The sequence below is a fragment of the Tetrao urogallus genome (genome assembly GCF_951394365.1).
Source record: "Tetrao urogallus genome assembly, chromosome: 8".
Classification (NCBI taxonomy): domain Eukaryota; kingdom Metazoa; phylum Chordata; class Aves; order Galliformes; family Phasianidae; genus Tetrao; species Tetrao urogallus.
Window position 1 is genome coordinate 24,702,800 of NC_136821.1, and position 24,019 is coordinate 24,726,818.

The window sequence follows — 24,019 nt, forward strand, 5'->3', positions numbered from 1 at the left end:
CGCAAAGAGCTCAGCGTCCAGCCCGCTATCTGAGGCAATGCAGCTGTAAGGTCTCCTGATTGCCAACGCTGCGTACGGACTACAAAGAAGCAGGTTAATCTTCTACCTGCCTGAAGTTATTTTGATCTCCACGACGGTTCTCCTCATCGTGCTGGTTCACCCAGGCGCGCTCGACCGGAGGCCGAGGGCTGCCGGCCTCGCCAAGGAAACGCGCAGCCCGCTCTCAGGTGCCACCGGCGGAGGCGTTAACGGCTGCGCGTAACGGCTCGCCACGCGCCGTAAGGGCCGTGAGCGCCCGCCCGCGGCGCGCGCCGGGGCGGTGGCGGCGCGGCGGACGGCGATAGCCTGGCCGCGCCTGCGCCTACCGCGGGGCTGTGCGGTTCGGGGGGGAGCAAAGGAGAAGGTGCGCGCGCGCCGCTCCCGCCCGCCCTCGCGCCGAGGTAGCGGACTCCGGTCGCGGCGGCGCGAGGAGGCAGACGGGCGGGTGCCGCGGTGCGGAGCCGCCTGCTCGGCCCCCGCAGCCTTCCTGGCCCCGCGGGCGCGGCCCGTGGTGGTGAGGGCCCCGCGCCGCCCGCCGGCCGGCCGCCCCCCTCGCCGCCTCGGGGCGCTATGAGCCATGAAGCCGCCCGGCAGCATCTCCCTGCGGCGGCCCCGCCGCCCCGCGCTCCTGCCGCTCCTCGTCGCGCCGCTCCTGCTGCTCCACGGCTCCGCCCGCTCCCGGGCTGCGGCGGCAGACGGTGGGTATGGCCGGTCCGCGGGCGAGGCGTCCGCCGCTCCTCGCGCCCCTTCCCGACCCCCTCGCCTCCCTCTTGGGCGATGAACCCCGACACGACGCGTCGCAGCCGAGCGAGCTCTTCCTCCGCCCTTTCTAGCCTTGCGTACGCGTCCGCTCCCCTGTATGTAACGCTGCGCTCGGAAAAGGTTTCCGTTGCTTGCTCGTGAAACGGGGAAAACGCGCTCTGCTGAGGCGGTGCTGCAGTGCTTTACGGAGGGTGGTGTGAGGAGAAACGCCGCTGAGGTATGCGACAAAAAGGCATAGGTGGCTTCTGCGCGAGTCTGAGCGGGAGCCAACTTGTTCGCCGGGGCTCCGTGGCTGCCGGTGCCCTTATTTGCTTCCGAGCGACCGAGCTGGTGTAGAATACCGCATACAGCCGCTCTGCCACTCGACTCGCTGCCGATTTTACGCTGTACGTTGGCTGACTGTATTTTAAGGTAGAAGGCTACGGCGTTCCATCTGAGAAGGTGCTACTGAAGCTAAAGGCTCTTGTCGAAGTTAAAACATGTAGAGAACTTCCTATTATGTAGACTGTGTGTGCAAGTATTCTCAATCTTCTTGTACAAGTGTATGTATTTTTAATGTGCACGTATATCTCTCGATGTGGAAGAGACCATCGCTGACACGGGAGGTTGTAGAGCGTAACTGTATCCAGTAAGACTCTTCCTCTTGGTGGCTGAAAGGTGTTAAAATATTTATTATCCATGACTGTATGTAAAAATGTACACATGTGCATTTAAATAATTAACGTTATTTCAAAAGCCATTTATGAAAATGAGTCAGATCTAGCTCAGTGAATAAATTCTTTTTGTTTTCTTGAGTAACTGATTAAATATTAGAAATCTGCGAGTTTGTCACTGCTGGTGTGTCACTTTTAAATGGAAATAAACGTATTCTGCTATGTAATTTATGGCTGGCGTATCTTTTTTCCTCAGACCTGCACTGGAATGAAACGGCAGGCAGAACTGAAGGGGTATGGGCAGATGAAGAAAATGCATTTCAACTGAATAAAAGTAACAACAGTGAAAATAACAGCAACAGCAATGCAATTCAGAAAGAAATCACACTGCCTTCAAGACTCATTTATTACATCAACAAGGACTCTGAAACCCCTTATCATGTCCTGGATACTAGGGCAAGGCACCAGCAGAGACACAACAAGGTAGGGTAAAAAGAGGCTTCTCTGTGGAATTTAAAAATAAAAATAAAATAATAGGTAATGCAGAACTGTGGTTGTGTATTTTATTTTGTAGATCTTCAAGGCTTAATGTTGGCCCTTACCATTGTTTTTAGGAATTAATATAAAATGTTATTAAACAAGAACATAATTTCCTGTGTCTTAATTAAAACATATTTTAAGTTTCAAGGTGATTCAGTAGTTGAACTGTAGATAAAATTGATGGTAATTAATCAAAATTGGTTTGTCTGACCAGTGCAGATTTTGGTAGCTTGACTTCATACCATCATCATCAAAATGCTTCTTCCAAAATTGCTCTACAATGGAGGAATGTTGTACGGGGAATTTTTTTAGAAATCTAAACTTAAGGTGCGAGTTACTTGACACTGAGTATATCATGCTCTACCTAATAAATGCAGTAGTGGTTTCCTGCTAGTGTATGACCAGTGAAAACCAATTTAAAATGGCTGGAGTTGGTGTGTTGGTTTTTTTTTTTGTTTGTTTTTTTGTGTGTGTGTGTATGTGAGATCTAATCTAGTCTTGCATTTTATATGGACAGAAATGTTTCTGAAATTGCTTGAGACTAGATAATTTTTTTTTTTTTTTAGCAACTTGATGTAGGGTAAACGTTTTCTAAACTGTATTATTATTCAATTTCATTTTACAAATTTATATTAAAAAAAAAAACAAACTTTTTTTTTTACCAATAAGTTACAAAGGTAAAGTGAAGACAAAGAGGGTTTGAATAAGGTGAGGTCGCCATGGTAGAAAAAAACAGTAATGCATATTAGTGTATATAGACTTAGCTGTAGTATAGTCCTTACCTGTTGAATTACACTTCTTTTGGAATTTCGGAGTATGAATTAGTATGTGTTTTGTTTTTGTTCATACTGTAACATTTCAGATGTGAAATTAATATGGAGTTACTGTATAATCTTAGAAATAGTTGTATGGTTTTGATATTTTCATGAGAAGAAAGGTTGCTTTCTAGCTTATTGAATTTGGATACAGTGTGCGTGTTCAGATGAATCTAAATGCACCGATACATTGGATGGCATGGAAAGATTGTCCCTGTGTTGGAAAATGAAGCTACTTAAGATAATACTGTCTTCTGAAGTTGCACCACAACCTTCTTGAAGCATGTGAGATTTTTGTTGTTTTTTTTTTTTTTTTTACACTTTTTTTTACATTTTTTTGTGAAAATGTCTCAGACGTTACTTAGAAAAGAATAAGCCATGTCAGTGGTATACTACAAAGATCAACCTTCCCTCCTTACCCTCTCAGTGCTCATGCAGAATGAAAGTGCTCTGTTTATGCAAACTTTAGAGACTTGGAAAAAGTGTAGATCCTTCCAAATTCTGTTTTCTCTTCACGAGTATTGCCATGCAGTATTTCCTTTCTTTGGGGAAAATGCAGAGGCTTATCCCCTGGCATCTGGGGAGCTGCCCTTGAAGTGAGACCACTCGTTTCAATAAACTTACACACTGTGGACTTTGCCCCTTCTTTTGAGAGGAATATGGAAGAAAGGGCTGTGCTATTGGTTGGAGACTATTGCTTCTCCCATGTTTCTGTGTGATGTTTTCACGAAACGCACAGAGGTGAGAGCGTGCCATTCTCTTTACTTAACCAGCATTCTCACAAGAACATTGCTGCCATTGCCTATCCTTCCCGTGCCCCACCTTCTCTCTCCCTACCTGCTGGGGTAAAGCTCTGCAGAAATCAGTGCTGACAGAATCTGTATTGATTTCTTGGGGTATGCGTGATGCTGAGTACTGTGTAAAATGGACCTTTCCACTCAGTGTCCATTTTAAGCTGAGGCATTGCAAACACTGCAGTATTCCCACAGAAAGGTTCTTTAGGTTTGGGTTTTCATGGAGGCTGGAATTATGTTGACTTTGTTCTTCTGGCATGATACTTATTTTTGCTTTGTTCCTTTTAACTGAATGTTGGTTCATTGTATTCCTTGTCTGAATTGCTTGTGGTGGTGTTGTTGTTATTATCTTATTTATTTTAAATTTCCTATTCCCAGAGCGCAACATCGGGCTTCCCTTTCTCCCGCAGCTTTTCCTTCCCTCACCCAGTTTGATTCTTTCATCTTTCATTGAGTGAGATTTTTTTTTTTTTCTTATTTGCTCCTCCATCTGTTTCACCAATAACACAGTAATCAGTATTTGGTTATTTTGTGCTGCTTAACATTCACTGTAATCAATGAAGAAAAAGTATTCCTACAATGTAAAGGGAAAACAACCCACAAACAATTAGAACATCACTAAGCAGCTGGACTGTAGAACATGCAGATGAGGATTTTATTTTGGGAGGAAAAAGGTATGGACCTCTTACTGCTTGCTTTTATTCTTTCCTAGATTAAAAAAAATGCAGTATTGTAATAAATCCTGATTGTTAGGTTTTACTGTCTCCTATACAGCTAATAAAAATACCTTTGTAGTTGGGTGAAGAAAGAAATCTGTATTTAGGATTGATTGTTTGCATGTTCAAAAAAGAAAAACTTGTCTCTAGATACATTGGGCAGAAGTGGAATTAAGATGCTAGTATGGGTCATTTTATTTTTTTTTTTCTGTATGTATATTTTCCCCTCCACTGTTTTTAGGACTGTGTATCCTTTAACCTAAATTTTCTTATATATTACATGATGTATTGAGACTGATGATTTATAGGTAATATGATGAGGATGTACTCCCTAACTATTTGTATTGCTCAGTTAGACCCTTTTGTCTTGAATTTTGCTGTAGTGGCCAGAATATAAGCTGTTAGGATCGTCTGTGGGGTTAAGCTTGAATGCTTCAGAAATGCTGAATCACTCATAAGGAGGAGAGAGTAGTAGAAGTTATGCATGTGTGTGGAAAAACGAGGTTAAGCTAGAGAAATACAGTTATGTAAAATGACTTGAAATAAAATTTTATGAAGAGATTTTTAGAGAAAATCAAATTTAGAGTCTTCTTCACTTGTGTAGAAATAAAGAGCTGGCTAATAGAATAGTTGACTGAAGAATCAAAGGTTAAATAAGTTGCTTTCTTAGCTCTGTTCTTTATCTCCTTCTACTTCTGAATTGGATGAAATGCCATGAGAAGAGGGTATGTGTGCTCTAAAATGTTGGTAAAATCTCTCTCGTTTGTTCTTGTTTTTCCGAGAATGTTTTCTTGCTGTGAGCAGAAATGAACGTTCAGCGTAGTTCTGACTTTGTGAAATGGTCGCTCTCCAAGGTGGGCAGAGTTGCAGTGTGTAATCTTTCTTTTTCAGTGCTAAAAGAATATTTTCACTACTTGATGCTTGAAGACTCAAGTCTGTACACTTCTGTTTCCTTAAATTAAGGCTGACTTTTCTTCTGAGGTTATTTTTAGTGTGAAATACAAAAAATGGGTACCTTTGTTTATAAAAGCACACTAAAGAAGTTTGTGAGAAACCTGAAACTTGCTGAAAAGCTCTGAGTCATCTCTGTTCTGGAGTGTGTCTTTCTAAACTTCTGCAGGTGGAAGTAGCCTTTCGATAAGCTCTTGGTTGAATCAGATAACTGCTTTGATACATTTGCACTGACTGCATATACAGATTGTAAGGACATAGGGGGAGGGCTACAAGGGTCACAACTTGGTATAGAATGCTAGGAGCAAATCCTTGTGATGGCCATCAGAGGGAAAACGTGTGGTTTTGAGATCACAGTTCATGGCAAACAACAAATTTTGAGTGGAAAATGGCTTGAATTAAATCATAAGTCATAAAGAAGCAGTGTATTTTGTCTTCATCATTCTGAGTTCTTAGTATAATTTTGGAAAAGGGATATTAAGACACTGAAAGAAGTATGTAATAGTAATATGTAATATGTAAAATAGCGAAGACAGTTCCATCCCCAAAGAAGTCTATTAATCGTGCCATTTTTCCTGGGATTTCTTTGGTTGCTTCTGTTCAGCTCAGCTGTTGGTAATTTAAATAAAGGCCTAATGCTGTGTTTTCTGCTGTTACCCTGTTTGAAAGGCTGAGATACCAATAAGTCAGTTTCTGAGGCTTGGTTTCTTTCTTGATATGTAGCATGCCCAACTTGAAAGAGGCAACCTCAAGATGAAAGGAAAGCAACTTCATCACAGCCATAGCAAAGGAGGTGGTATTGAGGAAAAAACAGACCTGTTTTGTAAAACTCAGAAGACTATCTATGGTTAATAACCTCTAAAAGATGGCATTGTGTGAGGTCTTACTGAAATAGAGAGAAGTCATATGCATTAATTACTATATTCCCTTTGCCTGTCTTATAAGTCTTTGCTTTAAATCCTCTTGTAATGAAAACATTACAATCCCCATTTAAATAATCAAATTAAGGAATGAACTTTATGTTGCTTACATATGAGTTTAATAGACTGTCAGGGAGTCTTTATCAGTCTTTCAGCTGACAGTTGCATTTTGGTCAGAATTTTCAATGCTGCAGCTTCAGTTTATAGTACCTGCAAATGGATGATGACATGTGCGTTCTTTTGGTTCTGCACTGAATTTATATTAATACAAAGGGCCTACTTGCAGCCTGCATCTTCAGTAGTTACAGTAGGGTTAAAACTGGTGTTCCTGTCTCCTTCTGAGGGCAGGACATCTGCTTTATCCAAACTTCGCAAGTATGAGGGCTGCTCCAGAAGTAATGCCTCCTATTTTATTGTGTTGGCCTGTGACCTCAGGTGGATGTTGATGGTACAGCAGTAGAAGATGAACCTTCCTGCAAATGTTCTGATGTTTGCTACACTTTGTTGCCATGTGACAGATGGCAGCAGAGGGGCAATCTGACCAAATGGTGCATGTGAAGCATGTGAAGAAGTGCGTGTCACTGAATCTCCACGTGGAAAAAAAATTGCACCGATTGACGCTCATTGATGCATTGGAATGTCACAAAGTTTGCACCAGGTGGGTCCTGCAAATTCTCTCAGAGGAGCAGAAAGAACACAATATGCCAGTTTGTCAGGACCTATTGAACCAGTCTGAGGCTGAAGGTGACAGTTTCCTGGATCATGTCATTACTGGTAACGAGACAAGGTGTTGTTGCAACTATGAGACAGAGTTAAAACAGCAGACACTAGAGTGGCAGTGTGTGAATTCCTCATCAAAGAAAAGATTCAGGATGGGTACGGTGGGGTACAGTGCACAGTCCACTGAAGATGGGTCTTCAGTGGGTGCAGTGCACAGTGTCTTTGGTGACAGGAGAGAGGTGATCCTTCTGGGTCTCCTGGAACCTGGACAAGCCATCAGCTCTGACTTTTGCTGCAGCGCTGACCAAGCTGAAAGCTGGAGCTTCAGACTTAGGCCAGAGAAGGAGACAAATCTCTTGCGACACAGTAACACCAGGCCCCATACCAGTTTGGAGACATGGAGCACGTTGTGCATCTTGACTGGACTGTTCTACTACACCCACCATGTAGTCCAGACTTGGTGACTTCTGATTTCTGGTTGTTAGGGCTGATAAAATATGGGCTGTGTGGGCACCATATTCCTACCAGTGATGCCATCACAGCAGCTGTGAAACAGTGAGTCACCTCCACTGGTACAGATTCTTACAAAAGTAGCTTGCAGGCTCTTGTTCATTGCTTGTGAAAATGCACGGCTGTTGTGTTTTGCAGCTGAGAATTTGCTCTATTGAGCAGTGTTGCTGGGCTCTTTGTTATAATATCCATAGAAATGAATAGGAGTGCACTTTTGGAGTGGCCTATGTAGATCCCCATATTGGTTTTCTAGCTGAAATGTGGATCGTGTTATTTCTGAAAAGGAAATGTGTATGTTCTGTCTAGTATTTATAGGCAATAGGTTCTACAGAAAAGTGATTCAAGGTATGGGTACACTAGTTTGTAGAGTTTTGTTAGCAAATCCCAGAGGGAGATGTGATTTTTAGAAGCCGGTATCAGCACTACATATGGGTAGCTGAGTATCATCATGCTGTGAGAGTTGTGGCTTACCAGTACTGTTGTCAGAAGGAAGGTCTAGATCAAGAAGTGTTTTGATTCAGTAAAATCTATCTAAACCTGATGTAGGTTTCTGATTCCAGAGCAGGGTGTGAAGCCCTCTGCTCACCTACTAAAACGAGAGAACTTCTGGCCCTTATTTCAGTCAGCAGAGCTATGTGGCATGGACATCATTATTTCTATGAACATAGCAGAAGGCCTATGGGTAGTATGAGTCAGTTAAATAATGCTGTTACACTTGTTTAAAGACTCGTGACAGAAGTTAGTAGTTTTGCATTTGGAGTAGTTTTACTGTGAAGGTGTCACTTCTTGTGGTGATAGTTATGCAATTCCTGAAAATCCGTTAGACTGGAATGACAGACAAATGGTACTCAAGCATACTGACGAGAATGAGCTTTTGAGTTGTGACGTGGATCAATGGAACTCAGACTCTGGTTACAAATTTCTAGTCCTTGCGTATCTTGAAACTCTTAGTAAGCCAATGATTGACATGAAAGAAACTACAATTCTTTCTGTGTATGTATAGATTTTTGATGTGGAATAAAACAGAGATGCTGCATTGCACAAAAAGCTACACACTCTTGGGATATTCCTAATATGAAGAATCTCTTTTTAGAGTGACAACACGAATAATCTAACCATTTAGAGCAGTGAATGTTTTTTATAGTTTGTTGTTGTTGTTGTTTTAATTCAGGTTGGGGAAGAGGAAAATATTTAAAGACTCCCACCATTCTTCAGCTCATTCCTGTATGTCTGATCAGCAAGTCTGCTGCAGAAAAATTGTCCTGAATTTTGCTGCTTTGCAGTTGAAGTAACCTACGCCTATCAGAGCAGGCACCTCTGCAGAGATTTTACAATGATAAACATGTACAAAGGTACTTGGTTTCCTGTGTACATAAGAATGTGCACTAAAGTGGTACACAGGACGATGCATAACGTGCAAATGAAAAGCACCAATTTTCAGATGACAGTCTTTTCAAATGATACTTTAGGCATTGTGTTACATACTAGCTGATAAAGAGAATACAGTGAAATGATTTTTGTGTACACCTCATTGCAGATAGTTTTCTGAAATACTTTGTCCCATCATGATGATACACAGCAATCATAATGGCTAAAACACCGGTAACAACTCACTGGTGCTTTTCTGTGTGCTAGCCTGTTGTAGGAAAAATGTCAGTTTCAGGATGAAACAGTTTCATTACCTTTATCTGATTTCTGGCCCATATAGCTTTCATACGTGGTTACACATTATTAAACAGGACGAACAAGGTCTGTATTTCACTGCAGCAGTGGAGTATTATGTTCACCTGAATTCAAAGCAGTGCTTTTGCTGAACAGCAGAGACTTAAAATCTGGCGTTCTTTTTATAACCGATGGTAAGAGCTGAGTTTGCTGGAGAACATGCCCTACTGCAGGGTGCTGAATTACCTTGTCAGCTGCTTTACAGTAATTGCTTATGTGTATGGGCTTGCATGTATTGTAAGTGAAACACAGTAATAGGTATACAGAAGTAATTGCTTTCAGAAATAGCACTAATATTATGTTTAATACTACTGAATGAACTTATTTTTCTGGTAATACTTTCAACTGAGAATACAATTGCTTTAAATAACTTTAAGTTGCAGAAATGGTTGGTAGGTTAGAAATTTGAATGAAGAATGTTATGCATATCATCAAATGGTTTGGGTGGACAAAATAAAGCTATAGCAGGTCAGACTGGATTCTACCGAGCTGTCCTGAAGAGCAGTGAGTAGATGTCTCAGGAGGGCTATATGGTGTAACAGTCAGGGATGCTGTTGCCTGGAATGCTCTCCATCCTCTAGCAATTGCTGAGTCAGGGCCCTCTAGAAACCAGAATTTGTCATTTGGATCTGATAGAACTTGATGGAATTCCCAATCTTTAGTTTATATGGTTTCTTTAACGCATAAACTTTTGGTACCTGTGTTGTCTTCAGGATTTTCATGGGTTTCAAAAGCTGAAGAGATATAATTGCCAACAAGCATTTTTGAAGTGTTTTATTATTGAGTTGATACATCTTCCTCCCTTCTTAAGCACTTCCAAAATTGGTTAAGTAGCTTGAAACATTGCTTGATCGTTTTGAATGTAAGTATATTCAGGAGTTTTAGTTATTTGGTTTATAATTGGCAGTCAAAACATATTAGTGTTAAAACCAGAGAAGTACTTTGTAGAAAACTAAGTAGTTGCTGGCTCTCTCTTAGATGATGATTTAGCCTTGATACTGCTGGTGTCCTAAAGAGTGTTTGAAAAGAACAGATATTTGAAGTCTTGATTAGTCTGTTAGGGGAGGTGGAAGAAATGCTGCACCAGGACCAAAGTGAAGATATTTTTTTCTAAGCTAACCCTGGTAGAAATAAGTAGTCACTTTTGATATTACTTTTCTGTTCAACGTAATTTAAAGGTAATGCTTGGGATCACTTTTCTTTTTGCATAAATTTAATCCTTGAAACAGACTCTCTCCATCAAGTCTCCTGCCTCTATTTGTACTCAAACTTTCAACCTGGTAATTCAGAGCATCTGTAAGCTCACCTTGCCAGTCCAGTGTTATTTCAGCAAATTGCTGAACTGCTGAGACAATCCCTTCGTTTACAAAATAACAAAAAAGAAACAAGAAATGAACCAAAAATCAGTGCTTGATGCTGGTTCTCATATTATTGTAGATAGCAACCACCTAGCAATATTACTTTTAAATTTATTGTTTAGAGTTTTATATTTTTTTAATAAAGGAAAAAAAAACAGGCTTTGGATGAGGGCTGTTTAATACTGAACATTTTGTTTTGTAACTATACATTTTGTGGGGTTTGTTTTTGAAGGAGCTTTGTAAAGTTTCTTAGCTGAAAGGTAAATAATTCTGGGGGGCAAAGATAAATAACAACAGAAACACGAAAGCTGAATTTAGATGCTGTAGCAACTTTTGGAAACAGATTTTTAAATTGATGTTGAAGAGTTTTAGGAAAATGAATATGTTTGCTGAGGAAAAAGAAGATGAAAATCAGTGGTACTGCATGTAGTGCAAGAATAGAAGAGGAACAGGAAGAAATTGTTCATGGAAAAAATCCTAAAGGTAAACCAGAGTTGCAGGTCCTGCGGGTTGTAAAAGGTAACCTTCAGGTTATCTGAGCTATGCAATAAACAGCTAGAACTTTTTGTTTTGTGATGTATCTGAATATTTATTGTAGTGTTTAATTAAAAATTCAATTTTAAAATGTAATTAAAAGCAGTATGTTTTGGTCTTTTGAGTAGAGGGCACGGTACTCCAGCTTCATGTGGTTACTTGTTTTGTATCTTATTAGTGTATAAGTAAGCATGTTTTGATTATAATATTATCAGTAAAGTTCAGATCTGATCTCTTTTGCTCTGCTGGAACACAGTCATCACAAAATGGAATTCTTGGACCATCTTTTCTTTTTCTAGAAAACAGCTGAAGGTGTTTTGAATGTTTGTTGTGGCTGACATCAAAAAGTAGGGGAAAAAAAAGTTGAACTATACAGTCTATATGAGATAAATTGAATATTTTTGAAGTTGACTGCCTATGTGAGACTAGCTAATGTCAGTTTGTTTGTTTGTTTTGTGTAAAATCAGTCTTTATTTATTGGTTTGGTTATAATGCCAGATATAAAGCCTTTAATTGTGAATGGATTAGTTTGAATTAAGTCCTTGATAACGTGTAATACAAGCTTTACCCTTGTTTTCTTATAAGAAGGCTTTTATCAAAATGCTTTAATTATTTTGGGCCTTTTAAGGTGAATGAATGCAATAAACGTAATTAAAAGAACAGTATTCTGCATTACTTTGGTTACATAGCCATTGGGCTATGACAAAATACAGATACTTGTTTGAATCTGGTTGGTTGGGAGATAATGAGCATGGTTTCTGTGACTTTTTCACTTACTTTTTGTTAGTCACAAATACTTACTGCATATAAAGCTCAATTATTCTTTCTGACAGCTTGCAATGTTTCACAAAGCTCTATAGTATTGCTGTGTATTCGTGTTTACAGGCTGTACATCTGGCCCAGGCAAGTTTCCAGATTGAGGCCTTTGGTTCCAAATTCATCCTTGACCTCACTTTGAATAAGTAAGTGCACAATTTGAGGTTTCTTTCTTTCCTGTTCTAATTGTCTTCAAGTTACAGCACAAGGTCAGAGCATGTGAAATTCCAGGATCTACAGAAAAGTGCTGTTGTCCAAGTTATATTAATAGAAAACAACATGTGGCCTATTTTAAGCAAGATTGCTGTTACCCTTACTGGCATCCATAACATGCCTTTAAAACTTCGTAACTCAGGAAGGAAAATGGTACATAAAGATGATAAATATAAATCAATGCTGTGGTCCTCAGAAGCCTAAACCTAGCAGTGCAATTTAAAGGTGTTTAAAACTTACATTTACGTTTAAATTTGTAAAGCAGTCTTTATATTAATACACATTCAGTAATTGGATTGTTACAATTATGGATTTAAAATCTGTAGTTCAGTTTAACTATAATTAAATTGTCGGCTGTTAAAACTTAATGCTACCAGATTTTGCGGTAATTTAAAAAACACCTCAGTGAGATATAAGAATAAAAAATAGCATTTTCTGTGTATATTTCATGTGAAAATTTTAAAAATGTCTCATTACAACGGAAGTAGTTGCAGAATGAATGACTTCACTACCTTCAGTTACATGTGGTAACACCATAGATCACAGTAACCCACAGCGACCAATCCTTACATGTAGCAGTGAAATGTTGATAGGTATTACTGACTTACTTCCCATGCTGGTACAATATTTCCATGCTTGCTGTATTTGCAGAATGTTACAGAAAATGATATATACACCATTTGTGCTTGCATCCTGGTATAGCATAGTTCAGCATATTGGACTGTGGCTAAAGATGTTTGCTGTCATCTTTGTTCTTTCATTTACATGTCTGGTCATATTCAGGACAACAATACCTATATTCATTTGTGGCCACCATGTGCTTGAAAGCCTAGATGTGTACAAATGTCAGTGGCTCCATTTATAGATGGTGAACATTCAGTAGCACCAGTATTGGAAGGGTGTCAATTTTCTTGTTTTTGATGTTTGTATTGTTTTAATATATTGATGAACTGTCACAGAGATGTTATTTTAATTGTTCAAGTTGCCATGTGGGAATATTGCAAATATTTGTACAACTGGCTAGTTCTTAATTATCCAGAGAATGTATCATTGTCACTATAATCATGAAGTTCCTGATGAAGTGGGAGTCTTAGTGGTTTGGCTGCACTGACAGGTACAGCCTAGAATGTATTTACCAGGAAAGTGAACAATAATTTTAGACAACTGTGGTCAAGAATGTTGAACTTGTAATAAAGGTCAGTATTGGTTTAGTTGTTTACAGCACTTCTGCTTATGTGTCATCAGCTAAACATAGGGAACTGTTGGTCTAAAAAATGGGAGAGAGCTTTTGTGCCACTGAAAGTTTGTACTGATAAAGTTTAAGAATTACGTGGAAGTATAAAATCAATATGAAATGACAGGTAAAATAATCTTTCATTACTGCATGAAAGTGCATTTGCAGCTTCTGCTGTCATTAGCTTTTCTGCATGCTTATGGGAAAATACAGAAGTAACGTATAACACATGATGTGTTTTTTGTTAAGTAATTAACAAGGTTCTCAATGTGATTGCTAAGTGTGGTTCTGAACTCAAATCACTTCACAGTACCTCAAAAAAATGACTGGTGGTAGGTTAGTGTAAAGGAAATTGAAGAAGGTAGAAATGTAATTAATCTGTAGTATGATTTTTCCACGGCCTGCATACTGAGTTCCTGGAAGCCAACTTAGTTACTTAAGTATGAGATCTTATGTCCTTTACCTAGTGTCATCATTTTTTTTCATAAGCATAGTTAGATGACAGCTGAGGTAAGCTATTTCTCACACGTCCGTTCTTCTATTGGTAGTAGAAGAAGTGAAATGCGTGCCAAGGATATGGATGTCAGCTCCTCAGAAAGCATATGCTGCTTTAACAGCTGGCTCATCTCTTCAAAGAAACTAGCAACCATGGATGGCATTTCCATGGCTCTTTATTTTGCTTGTGTGTCTAAAGCCATCTCTCAACATGACTGAGGAGACAGCGAGGCAGCTCTGTTAAAAATTATCTAAGACAAGCAAGGTAGCATGGAGGGAACTGCAGAAGAGGGTGTAGCAGACTTCTACTTCATTTTTTTTCCATGACTTTGTGCATTGTATCTAATTTTGGGTTGCAGTTTGTTGCAAGTGTTCATTATTAAGTCATGCTGACATGGTACTGGTCTAAATAGGCCTTCTTCTGATGTGACCATAACTTACACAATTGTTGGGTAAACAGATTTGTAAACCAGTTGCATTTCTGCTGAACCAAAATGTGAATAGGTCAGCTGGCAGTCTGGTGCAGATGAGGCACAACAAATATTTTCTGAAACTCAGAGCTGCCTTTCAAAAGAAGTTTTAAGCATTCTGGCAATAGTAATGAAGGATAAAAGTTAATTTATGTGGAGTTCTCTACTTTATGACTTTACTACCAGTATGAAGAATAAGACAGATCATTGTTAATGTAGGAGCAACTGGCGTAATAGCAAAGCTGTGGTAAAAATGCCTGCGGATATACTGTCCCCCCACTGTTCTCCCCTGTTCCTCTGAATAAGATCCTGGCTGTCTGAAATCGGCAGCGTACATTAAAGAATTTCTGAATGATTGAAAGTATGTGTTCTTTTCAATGTTCACAAATACGGACTGGTAGTAGAAGTACACATAAGTGATACAAGGTGACCTCAATATGATGCTTTTTTCCTCCCAATTATGACAGGATTTCAGAAAATGAAGGAGGGTACAGAGAAAAAACAATTATCTGTAAGTGATCCAACATGCATGCTAGGTAAGAGGGTGGCTAGCAAAAATCAGGTATCAAGCAGGGTAGAAGCTTATTTTAAGGAGGAGATGGTTGGTATTTTGAATATATAAATAGAATATTTCCTGTGGGGAATGTTGAGTAAAAAAAATGCCCTTCCAATACTTTGGTGGTTAATTTTGGCAAAATGTAATGATCAGCAGCTAGTGCTAAATAGCCTGCTATAGTGCAGCTTGTGGATCGACCAACTTTAAGGTGGTAGATCGTGTTGTATTTGTCAGGTGGATTGCTGACAAATTAAAATGCATTTTGTTCACAGCCTGGTATTTGGGAAGTATATCATCAGTAGCAGGCCCCAGCTTTCTTCAGAGGGGATTTGCTCAATACAGAGAATTTTATCGACATGCCTTGTGTCCAGCAGGTCTGCAAGACATTAGAATTGGAAAGTCAGTGATGATGAAAGTGAATAGTCTACTGGAAAAGCCACTGTCTACTGCATGCTTTCTTTATGTATATGAATACATATAGGAATATTCTGTCATAAGGATATAATGTTGGATACTCGATAGAACTCAATTTACTTCCTGAATGAGGAAGCCCTCTATAACTGGAAGCAATGCAAAGTTGAAGACTGGAGAAGAACATAACTGAATTATGAGAGTAGCTCAACCAAAATCCAGGAAAATAACACTGAATTCTGGAAAGATTCTGTGAAGGTTAGACAAAAGAACTTTTAAGCAGCTCTTACATCATATGCAATGGGACAATTCTAAGGGATAAATCTTGTAATTAAGTTAAGCGTGTTTGTGAGTCCGGAAACAGTGAGCGACCACTCAGTGCAAGTCTAACAAAATGCTAAAAGCACTGGAGAGCGGTGAGAGCAGTTTTGAAATCAGTCATGTATCATGGCCATGAGAAGATTTAAAATAAAAAAATAAAAAAAACTTCCTTGATTTGGAAGCAGATAAATCTAGATCCTGTCATTGTTTGAGGAACCGAAATGGAACTTGGAATTTGGAATTCCAAATGAAGCAGGAATGTCTTCAAAAATCTCACTGCAAATAGAAAACAGTGCTAGTAGCCTTAAGATTTGTATTAAAAAAACAAACACCCAAATAAAATCAAAAGAGCAACTCTGGCCTTTGCCTGTACTACTAGCTTATAAGGCCAGAAATATAAACAGCCAGCTTTAAGACTTCAACTTTCAGCTGAGGAAAACGTATGTATTACGGTGCGAATGTGACTTGTGCAAGAACAGCACTTTTATTCCTTGTGTCGGTTCAACCTCATCTCCTGAGGTTAAACTTGTCTACTGTATGAGGCTGCAGTTGGCTGTGATCAAAGACTAATCAAAGCGTTTAGTGAGCACAGTTTGATTGAGGTTGAAGTGGGATCATCAAGTCCAGTTGGAACCACTTGGTTAAGGCTGTTTCTAGTTGAGTGTACTTGTAGGTTTTAACCATCCTCGTGGAATTTTCCATTTTCCCTTGTGTTTGTTACCTCTAGTCTTGTTTCAACCATCCCTTTAAGTAGTTGAGGACAGCAGTCTTCATAACACTCATGAAAAAGACAAAGAAGAAAAGGATGTTATCAACACTCTTCAGTTCAAGTGCTTTGTATATATAATCCTTGTTAGAAGCTTTAAACCTTGTTGTGTTAAATGTAGTGAATATTTGTATTGAAGTCAAGCACTTGTGCTATTCATACTGTTTGTGTTTTCTTGCAGAAAATTTATAGTTTAGTATGATGAATATTGAGAAAGTCAGAATGATTTTATGCAGCTGAATTTATTTTTAAAGCAGCGCTTTAAATGTGTATATATTTAAATACTGCTATCAGAATGAAGGTTAAAACAAATGGTGAGACTTCATAGACTCATGGAATGGCTTGGGTTGGAAGGGACTGCAAGGATCATCAGGCTCCAACCCCCTTGCCACAGGCAGGGCTGCCAAGCTCCATATCTAATACTAGATCTAAACTTCAGTAATGGTTCATGGCTATTGCTACTTTGCCCATACTGTGATCTCTCAGTGCTATGAAAAAAGGACTTTTAAGAGAAGCACTGGTAACTGACTTCAGCAGGAGCTCTGATAATTTTAATGCCTGATAAATGCGGGATGACGAATTGATTTTATGAGCCATTAGTAACAGTGTAATCAGGGTTGCTAATGGGGTATCTCATTTTGAGATGTGCTATTACAAGTACCTGTTAGTCATGAATTCCTATCAGAACTACTTTGTCACACCAGGCTTTCATCATAGTGATGGTTTTTATTCATAGCAGCAGTACTTTTTTATCTGTGTCACTATCAGTTGCTTTCATGACATTTCTGTTTGGAAGGCTCTTAGAGGCCTTAAAACTGCTGAGAAGTCATTATAATGAGTAATGTGCTTATATCAAATATGTGATGGTGCCAACTAACATGTTCAAATGCTTTGCTGTCCTGAGGGTGCTGTGCTGCAACCCGCTCACTGGGTGAGATGTGAATGAGACATTGGAGGTGTCTAAAAAAAAAAAAACCAACTGTAAGTTATTTACAGTACAGGGATTTCTTTTATGCTTCAGAAATGTATCTTGCCAGAGTGGTTTGGAAAAAAAAAAACGAGTAAAAAAGGGTCTGAAAAGAAAACGTGAAACAAACAAAAGGAATAGTGTGTGTTTTTTGCATTTGTGTTTGTTTATTTCTAAAGAAAGTTTTTGGAAAACAGTTAAGATTTTTGCAGATGAGAAAGCAAGGTACAGATGATACAGATACACTTTTGTCTTTGGGACAATCATGTATGCATTTGTCCATTCCTGCATATAATGTATATGATTTTTAGATCAAATATAAAATGTTTCTGAAAACAATAATGAACTAAGCATACACATAGAAAGTAACAGTCGTGGGCAGCTAGCAAAATTCTAAAGTCACTGGATTTTTTATTTTTGTATGTTCAGGATAATCAATTGTAAGACTAAAATAGGATAGGGGAACTGAACACACTCTGTCTTCTAGAGTGTAATCAAACCATCTACTGGTTGCAAGCTGTGTGGTTGGTTGGTTGGTTTGTTTTAAGGTTATTTAATGGAAAGAAAAATCGGTGCAATTCTAACTAAAGCATCCACATAGCAGTATAATCAGATTTTTCTCATCTTGATGTTTCGGTTTTTGCTCTTTTTTTTACAGTGATTTGTTATCTTCCAATTATGTGGAGATTCACTATGAAGATGGGAAACAGAAGTTGTCTAAGGTACTGCGCTTTTAACATGTGTCAGAATGGTATTTCTGGGGCAACAATGCCAGTAACATGTTTTGTTTTTTAAAGGGTCAAAACACCAGAAGCCTTTTTGCAGACACTTAAGGATGTTCATCTGGGCTGGGGTAGGAAATAGGCAGTGATGGATGATCCAGGCAGTGCTAGGACAGTTGTGCTTTGTAAAACGTAGGGGATGGAGGGGTGTGAGTCACGGTTAGTGTAGTGTTTATTACGTGTACTTAGCACAAATTGCAAGAGGAACAGGTAGTGGAAATACAAGATGTACAAGCAGAAAACTTGCAGTGACTTTCCTTTGTAAGAATTATACAGCTGGGAAACAAAAAAAAAAAGATGAAAACTTAACTAACTGGAGTAAGTAGAAATTCTGTGAAAGCTAGCATGTTATCTAATGACATCTACTTAATTTAGTTTGTCAAACTGGCTCCGAAGTTGAATTCAGTGCCAATAAGCTATTGATACAAAGACATAAAGTTATGCTAGATAGTTTGGTACTTTGGAAATTACAATCAACTTCTGATTGTATTAACAACATGAAGACTGATAAGTTCAAAGGAGGATTATAAAATACATTTCCAGGGAATGACTTATTTCATAGCTGATACAAATGCTGGAACATTTGTTGTGAGCTTGTTCTATGTGAAACATATCTCTATTTAGAGTGGAGAAAAGCAAGCAATCGCGTTACGCTTATGCATTCAGTGAAGTGACACTTTTTGGCCATACATTAGATACCTGATTATTTTGCCTTTGCTATAGAGAATTACAAATAAAAGAGATAGATTAGGTCAAAATAACTCTATTGCAACCTAATTATTGCAGTGAATTGTTTTGTATTCTACTGAAAATAATTTCACGTAACATAGTAAGAAAAAGTGATTTTGTTTCATTAAGACTCCGTACTGTGCAGAATGGGCAAAAAAGCTAAACGATGCAAGAAAATGGATCCTTTCGGAATTTGGACAAGCTCGTACAATTGTTAGCTGCAGCGCTAGCACTGAGCACTGCGGTTGCTGAATCATGGATCTGACTGGAAAATTATATTGCAACTTTAGACTGAGCAAATGTACTGCCTTTGCATGCGGCAGTAATTTGATCCATGCTTCCTAGGGGATCTTCTCTCAATTGATTTGTTTAGAAACAATAATTTAGCTTTAATTTATAACTCTAATTAATGCATTGAAGTCTTCATTATAACTTCAGAAAATACACAAACAATTAATTAAGGAGATCAAATGAGAACTACATCCTAAGCTTTTTACAGGATCTTATAATCCTTTTTAGACTTGAAAAAAATGATTGTTTTGTTTCTGGATGTGGATGCAAATATGTGAGATCTTGATGAAAATACTGTAGATTTTTATTGAAAGAGTGAAAACTTCAGGGAACACACAGTAATTTTCTCACTTGCGTGACAGTCTATAAAAAAAGGAAGAGATTGAAAAGCTGCTTGTGCAAGTAAGGTGATCACCAGTTGTTAAAAAGCACATTCTGAGTATTCTCACTAGTAGAGAAGTAAATACATGGTGGTTGCATTTTGTATAATATGATTTACTTGTGCAGAATGGACCCTGTTGGGAATTTCATTCAGAATTTGAATAACTCATTAAATAAGGCCCAAAGTAGAAATAATGCTGTGCATAGCTGAAGAGCATTTACATTTTTGTTAATTCCTCAAGTCATAGTAAGTGCGAAGAAATGGTTCTAGTATGCGTGCTGGAATTCAGATGACCCCAGAATTAAGAGTATGATGATGAATATCATACTCGTATGTTGTAGAAGCCTTTTAGCTTCTGGGTATAGAATTGTGCTTCCTCTTTCTGAGATCAGGAATCTGTCTTCCACAAATGAAGCTGCTTCAGTGTGTTTTATGGAATTCGGGGAGGGTGCTGTGACACATAGTAGCTGTAGACACAGTAGCCATTACATGTGGGACAGAGGATCTTTCTGGAAAGAGATTCGAGGTGGTTCTCAAAGTGACCTGGGAAACTTGAGGCAATAGCCAGAGGAAAGGCTTTTTGATGTACTAGTTTATACTCCAGAGGAATGAAAAAGAACACAAAACAGCCAACAATGAAAGCCACTGCAACTGTGTTTTGTGAGGGTCTCAAAACCTTGTCAGTCTCTTAGATGCATTCTGAGCGTCCTTGTAGTCCCCTTCGATGGCTGGGCTGCTTCTACGCCCACTTCAATGAGAGTTTAGTCAGGAGCCAATTGCTTCAGGAGAGGAGAGCTCAGCTTAGTTTGTTCTGTAGTGAAGAGCTGGATGAGCTTGGGGAACTTGCTCTTTCAATTCGGAGGAAAGCATGCAGCATTCCCTAGAGTTTAGGTCACGTACGAGCAAGGCTTTTCTGGATTAGAACTTCAATATTTTATGTACCAATTTTTCTCTGTAGCATTTTGATCTCTCGTTTTGTCCTTTTCCCCTCGTATATGCACATATTACAGCTTGACTAACCTTCCTGTGGAGATCTGACAGACTGTATTCAGAGTTGCCCTGAAAGCCCATTTGACAGCATATTTGGCACTAATTCTGTTCTGCCTAATTCTTACAGCTTCTGACTCGTCAAATCCTGTATTGCAGCATTCAGCAGGGTCTCTCTCACTGTGTATAATTAAGGCTTTTGAGAACTGACATCTTGGGTGTAGTTCACCTAATGTTGAGAGGTTGTTGGGTTGGTTTTTTGCTTGTTTAATTCTCTAACATTTAAACATGCTTGTAGGAAATTTGTGTTATTTTTTAAGAGCAGGAACTTGTCTAAAATATGACTGCTGATTAGTTTATGAAACCATAAAAATACTATCTTAACATACTATTAACATAGTCACATTAACTTATTAACATAGTCACATTTTGCATCTGCTTTTAATTTTATGCAGTTAAAATCAAGAATTGACTTTTATTACTCTTCTGAGCTATAGAGTGAGAATTTAACTGTGCATTTTAGTGTTGCCAATCTAAAACACTAAAGCTCATAAATAATACTGGTACCTATAGTCTAATGATATAATGCTTAAATTAATACTTTTTTAGAGAGAGAAAATCAAACTTGGGTTGGTAGAATGCAAACTGAAGCCGAACACATGTAGGTAATTGATGAACAGTGTATTACTTATAAATTTAGTGGACCTGGCAAGTATCAAGAGACAGGTCAGCTCATGTAACCCGCATTACATAACAGTTCTGTAGCATCAATTTACAGCAAAGAAATATGTTTGAAAAAAAAAAAAAAAAAAGAAAGATGAGGTGTGCTGTGACATCAGCAAGAGAGTAACTCACATTATAACTTGAAGGCATAAAATATTCTTTACCAGGCAAGGTTTACTTTTCTATCAAATTGTAATAGTCATTGGGATGCAGTTTAACTAGAGGCTACTTTCTCTGAAATTTTATCTAATGGAAGATGTTACATCTGTTTCCCCCTAGATTTAAACAATAGACATGAAATCAGAGCAATTTTCTGTGTTTTTTCTTCTTTTCTTTTCTTTTTTTTTTTTTTTTTTTAATTTGAACATGATTAGGGTGGGGAGCACTGCTACTACCATGGAAATATCAGAGGTATCAAGGATTCCAAAGCTGCTCTTTCAACTTGTAATGGGCTTCAGTAAGTGCACTTTCTCATTTTTCAAACAAGGCTATTAACTAGTTATTATTCTTGAATATTATATCATAATGCGTGATGGACTAAAATTTTCCAGACCAAAAGATGCTTGAAATTTCAAAATACCAGTGCCTGTTATGCCAATCTGCTCACACCATTTTTTAGTATCATTAGAATTAAAGTCTTTTGATAATATCTCATGAAACCTTTGAATGTGGTAAGTGGCAAAAAGTATTTCACTAAAATGACTTACTGTAGTAGAGAATGAACAAGAATTGTCCTCTGGCAGTCTGTTTGCTCACTATGCATGCATGAAAGCCCACAGAAGCATTTTTCTTTTTGTTAGATAATTTAAAAAAAATTAGTTACTGTTAAGTGTAACTTACCTCATTTTGCTGCTAATATCTGCCTTATGACTCCCTGTTTTCTAGGTCCGATGTGTATACTCTGGTTTTTCATCTTTACGTTACCATTACATGTACCTGATTTCTGAAAAAATAATAAAAAAAATTCTTAATTCTAAGTACATATGATGATAATGTGTATACATATGGGGTTATTCTAATATTGATCAGAGTTTCAGCCATAATTTTGGTTTTATTTTGTTAAAAAACATTTGATGGAGTCAAGTTAATTCTCATGTAATACTAAATGTCAGTTCTTTCTCCACGTTCTAGTGGCATGTTTGAAGACAGTGCTTACGTGTACTTGATAGAACCGATGGATTTGACTCACAGTGCAGTAAGTTTATTTTGATCTGATTTTCACTTGGTTTGAGAAAGAGAGCGCTCAGGGAGTAGCAAATAAAAACTAGAGGATAAATCAGTGAATCAGTGATCTGTGTTGTGTTCATATGGAAAACAAAAGTATTTTAAAACGCCTGATTGGACTTAGGACGAGAAATGTGCAAGTATGAACTGACTGACATTTTACTTTGCTTTCCTTTCATTTTTCCTCTTCCTATCTGCTGTTAATCACTTAGCTGCTGGAAATGGAATAGTAAGACATTTTCCATAGCAGGTGGCTGTGCACTGTCAAAAGGTGTCTATCCATTTGCTCTAGTGCTTGAAGTGAAGAATTTACAAATTTATAGAAGGGTGTGGAAGTCATCCTTCTCACAAAGCAGTTGGATCCAAGTTGCTCTTTGATCTACTGTACTTCCAGTAAAATCTTAATGAAATAGATAATTATATCTGAGTGTAGATGTTATGTGTGTAATATGTGTGTCACTTTAATTATTCCGATCCAGCTTAGTCATATATTCAAATATTTACATGGGATTTAGGACTGTATTTATGCAAAAATCTTACTAACTATAATTATTTTTGTACTTCACATGAAGTATATCACAGCACAGCTGTTCCTAAAACTGCCTATTTATAAAATTGACTACATTTCAGACAGTAACACAAAAACGGGAAGGTCTCTACATCCTGAATGGTTCAAGGGTTTGAGTGGTTTTCAGCAGAATGATTCTGTAACATTGAGTTGTAAACCTTAAGACTTTTCTACCTCAGCTAGTCTGTAGGGTCTGTTCCACATGCTGTATCACAGCTCCCAAACGTGCCTCACTCAGGTGCTTACCAGTATATGATAATAACGTAATGCTGCAGAATTCATGTCTTTTAGTGACTGTAAATATTGATTTGTAGCCCAGAGAAAGATCTGCAAAATCTTTGACTCCTGAAGCTTTCAAAGAAGGTGAATCAGCATTCAAAGGAATCACAGTTTAGCTGATCAACTCTTGGGATGTGCAGGAAACTATATGGACACTGAAAAATGCTGCAACTGGGAAGAATGACATTTCTCAGTCTCCTCAAAAGCTGTATTACATGCTATGTGTTAAGCCACGTTAAGCTACATTTTGATGTAGCACATATTCATAAAGATTGTGAGGCTGAAAACTGACAGTACAGACGGTGTAAATTTGTTGAAATTATACTTACAATTGTATCCGTACAGAAGTCAGAGGAGAAATTCTTCAACTGAGATACTGTCTGCCAATGCTGTTTAAGATTCAAGTGGTAGAATTCTAAATGAAAAGAGAACAGATGAATTTTTTTTTTTTTCAAAATGCTGAAGATCAAAACAATACAGCTACAGAGAATTTTCAGTGACTAGTTTTATTTTTTTTCCTGTGTGAGATAATATCTTGGCCATAGGCTTCAGGATGCAGATTATTCAGCTTGATTAACCTTAGCTGTTGTGGATGCTATTTGAAACGTTTTTTTCCAGAAGGAAAAAAAAAAATCAAAACCAGCAAAAATGTGCTCTTATTTTCCTTCAGTTCATTATATATTTCTCTCCCAGGAGTTACAGAACAGTAGCATGTTGGCAGCCTCTGTAGAAGAAGTGTTAGAGAAGAGAAGACAAGTGTCTTCTAGGGAT

At 38.3% G+C, this 24,019-nt stretch overlaps 1 protein-coding gene across 1 annotated transcript in view; it reads left to right on the plus strand.

Annotated features, from left to right (window-relative positions):
* Positions 1-616: 616 nt before the first annotated feature.
* Positions 617-24,019, plus strand: part of ADAM23 (ADAM metallopeptidase domain 23) — a gene marked incomplete at both ends in the record, with an annotated part of 61,475 nt that continues 38,072 nt past the window's right edge. Inside the window, 6 exons of the mRNA XM_079538880.1 lie at positions 617-737; positions 1,711-1,937; positions 11,920-11,996; positions 17,942-18,005; positions 21,552-21,634; positions 22,309-22,372. Coding sequence (XP_079395006.1) covers positions 617-737; positions 1,711-1,937; positions 11,920-11,996; positions 17,942-18,005; positions 21,552-21,634; positions 22,309-22,372 — 636 coding nt within the window. The remainder of the gene's footprint in view (positions 738-1,710; positions 1,938-11,919; positions 11,997-17,941; positions 18,006-21,551; positions 21,635-22,308; positions 22,373-24,019) is intronic.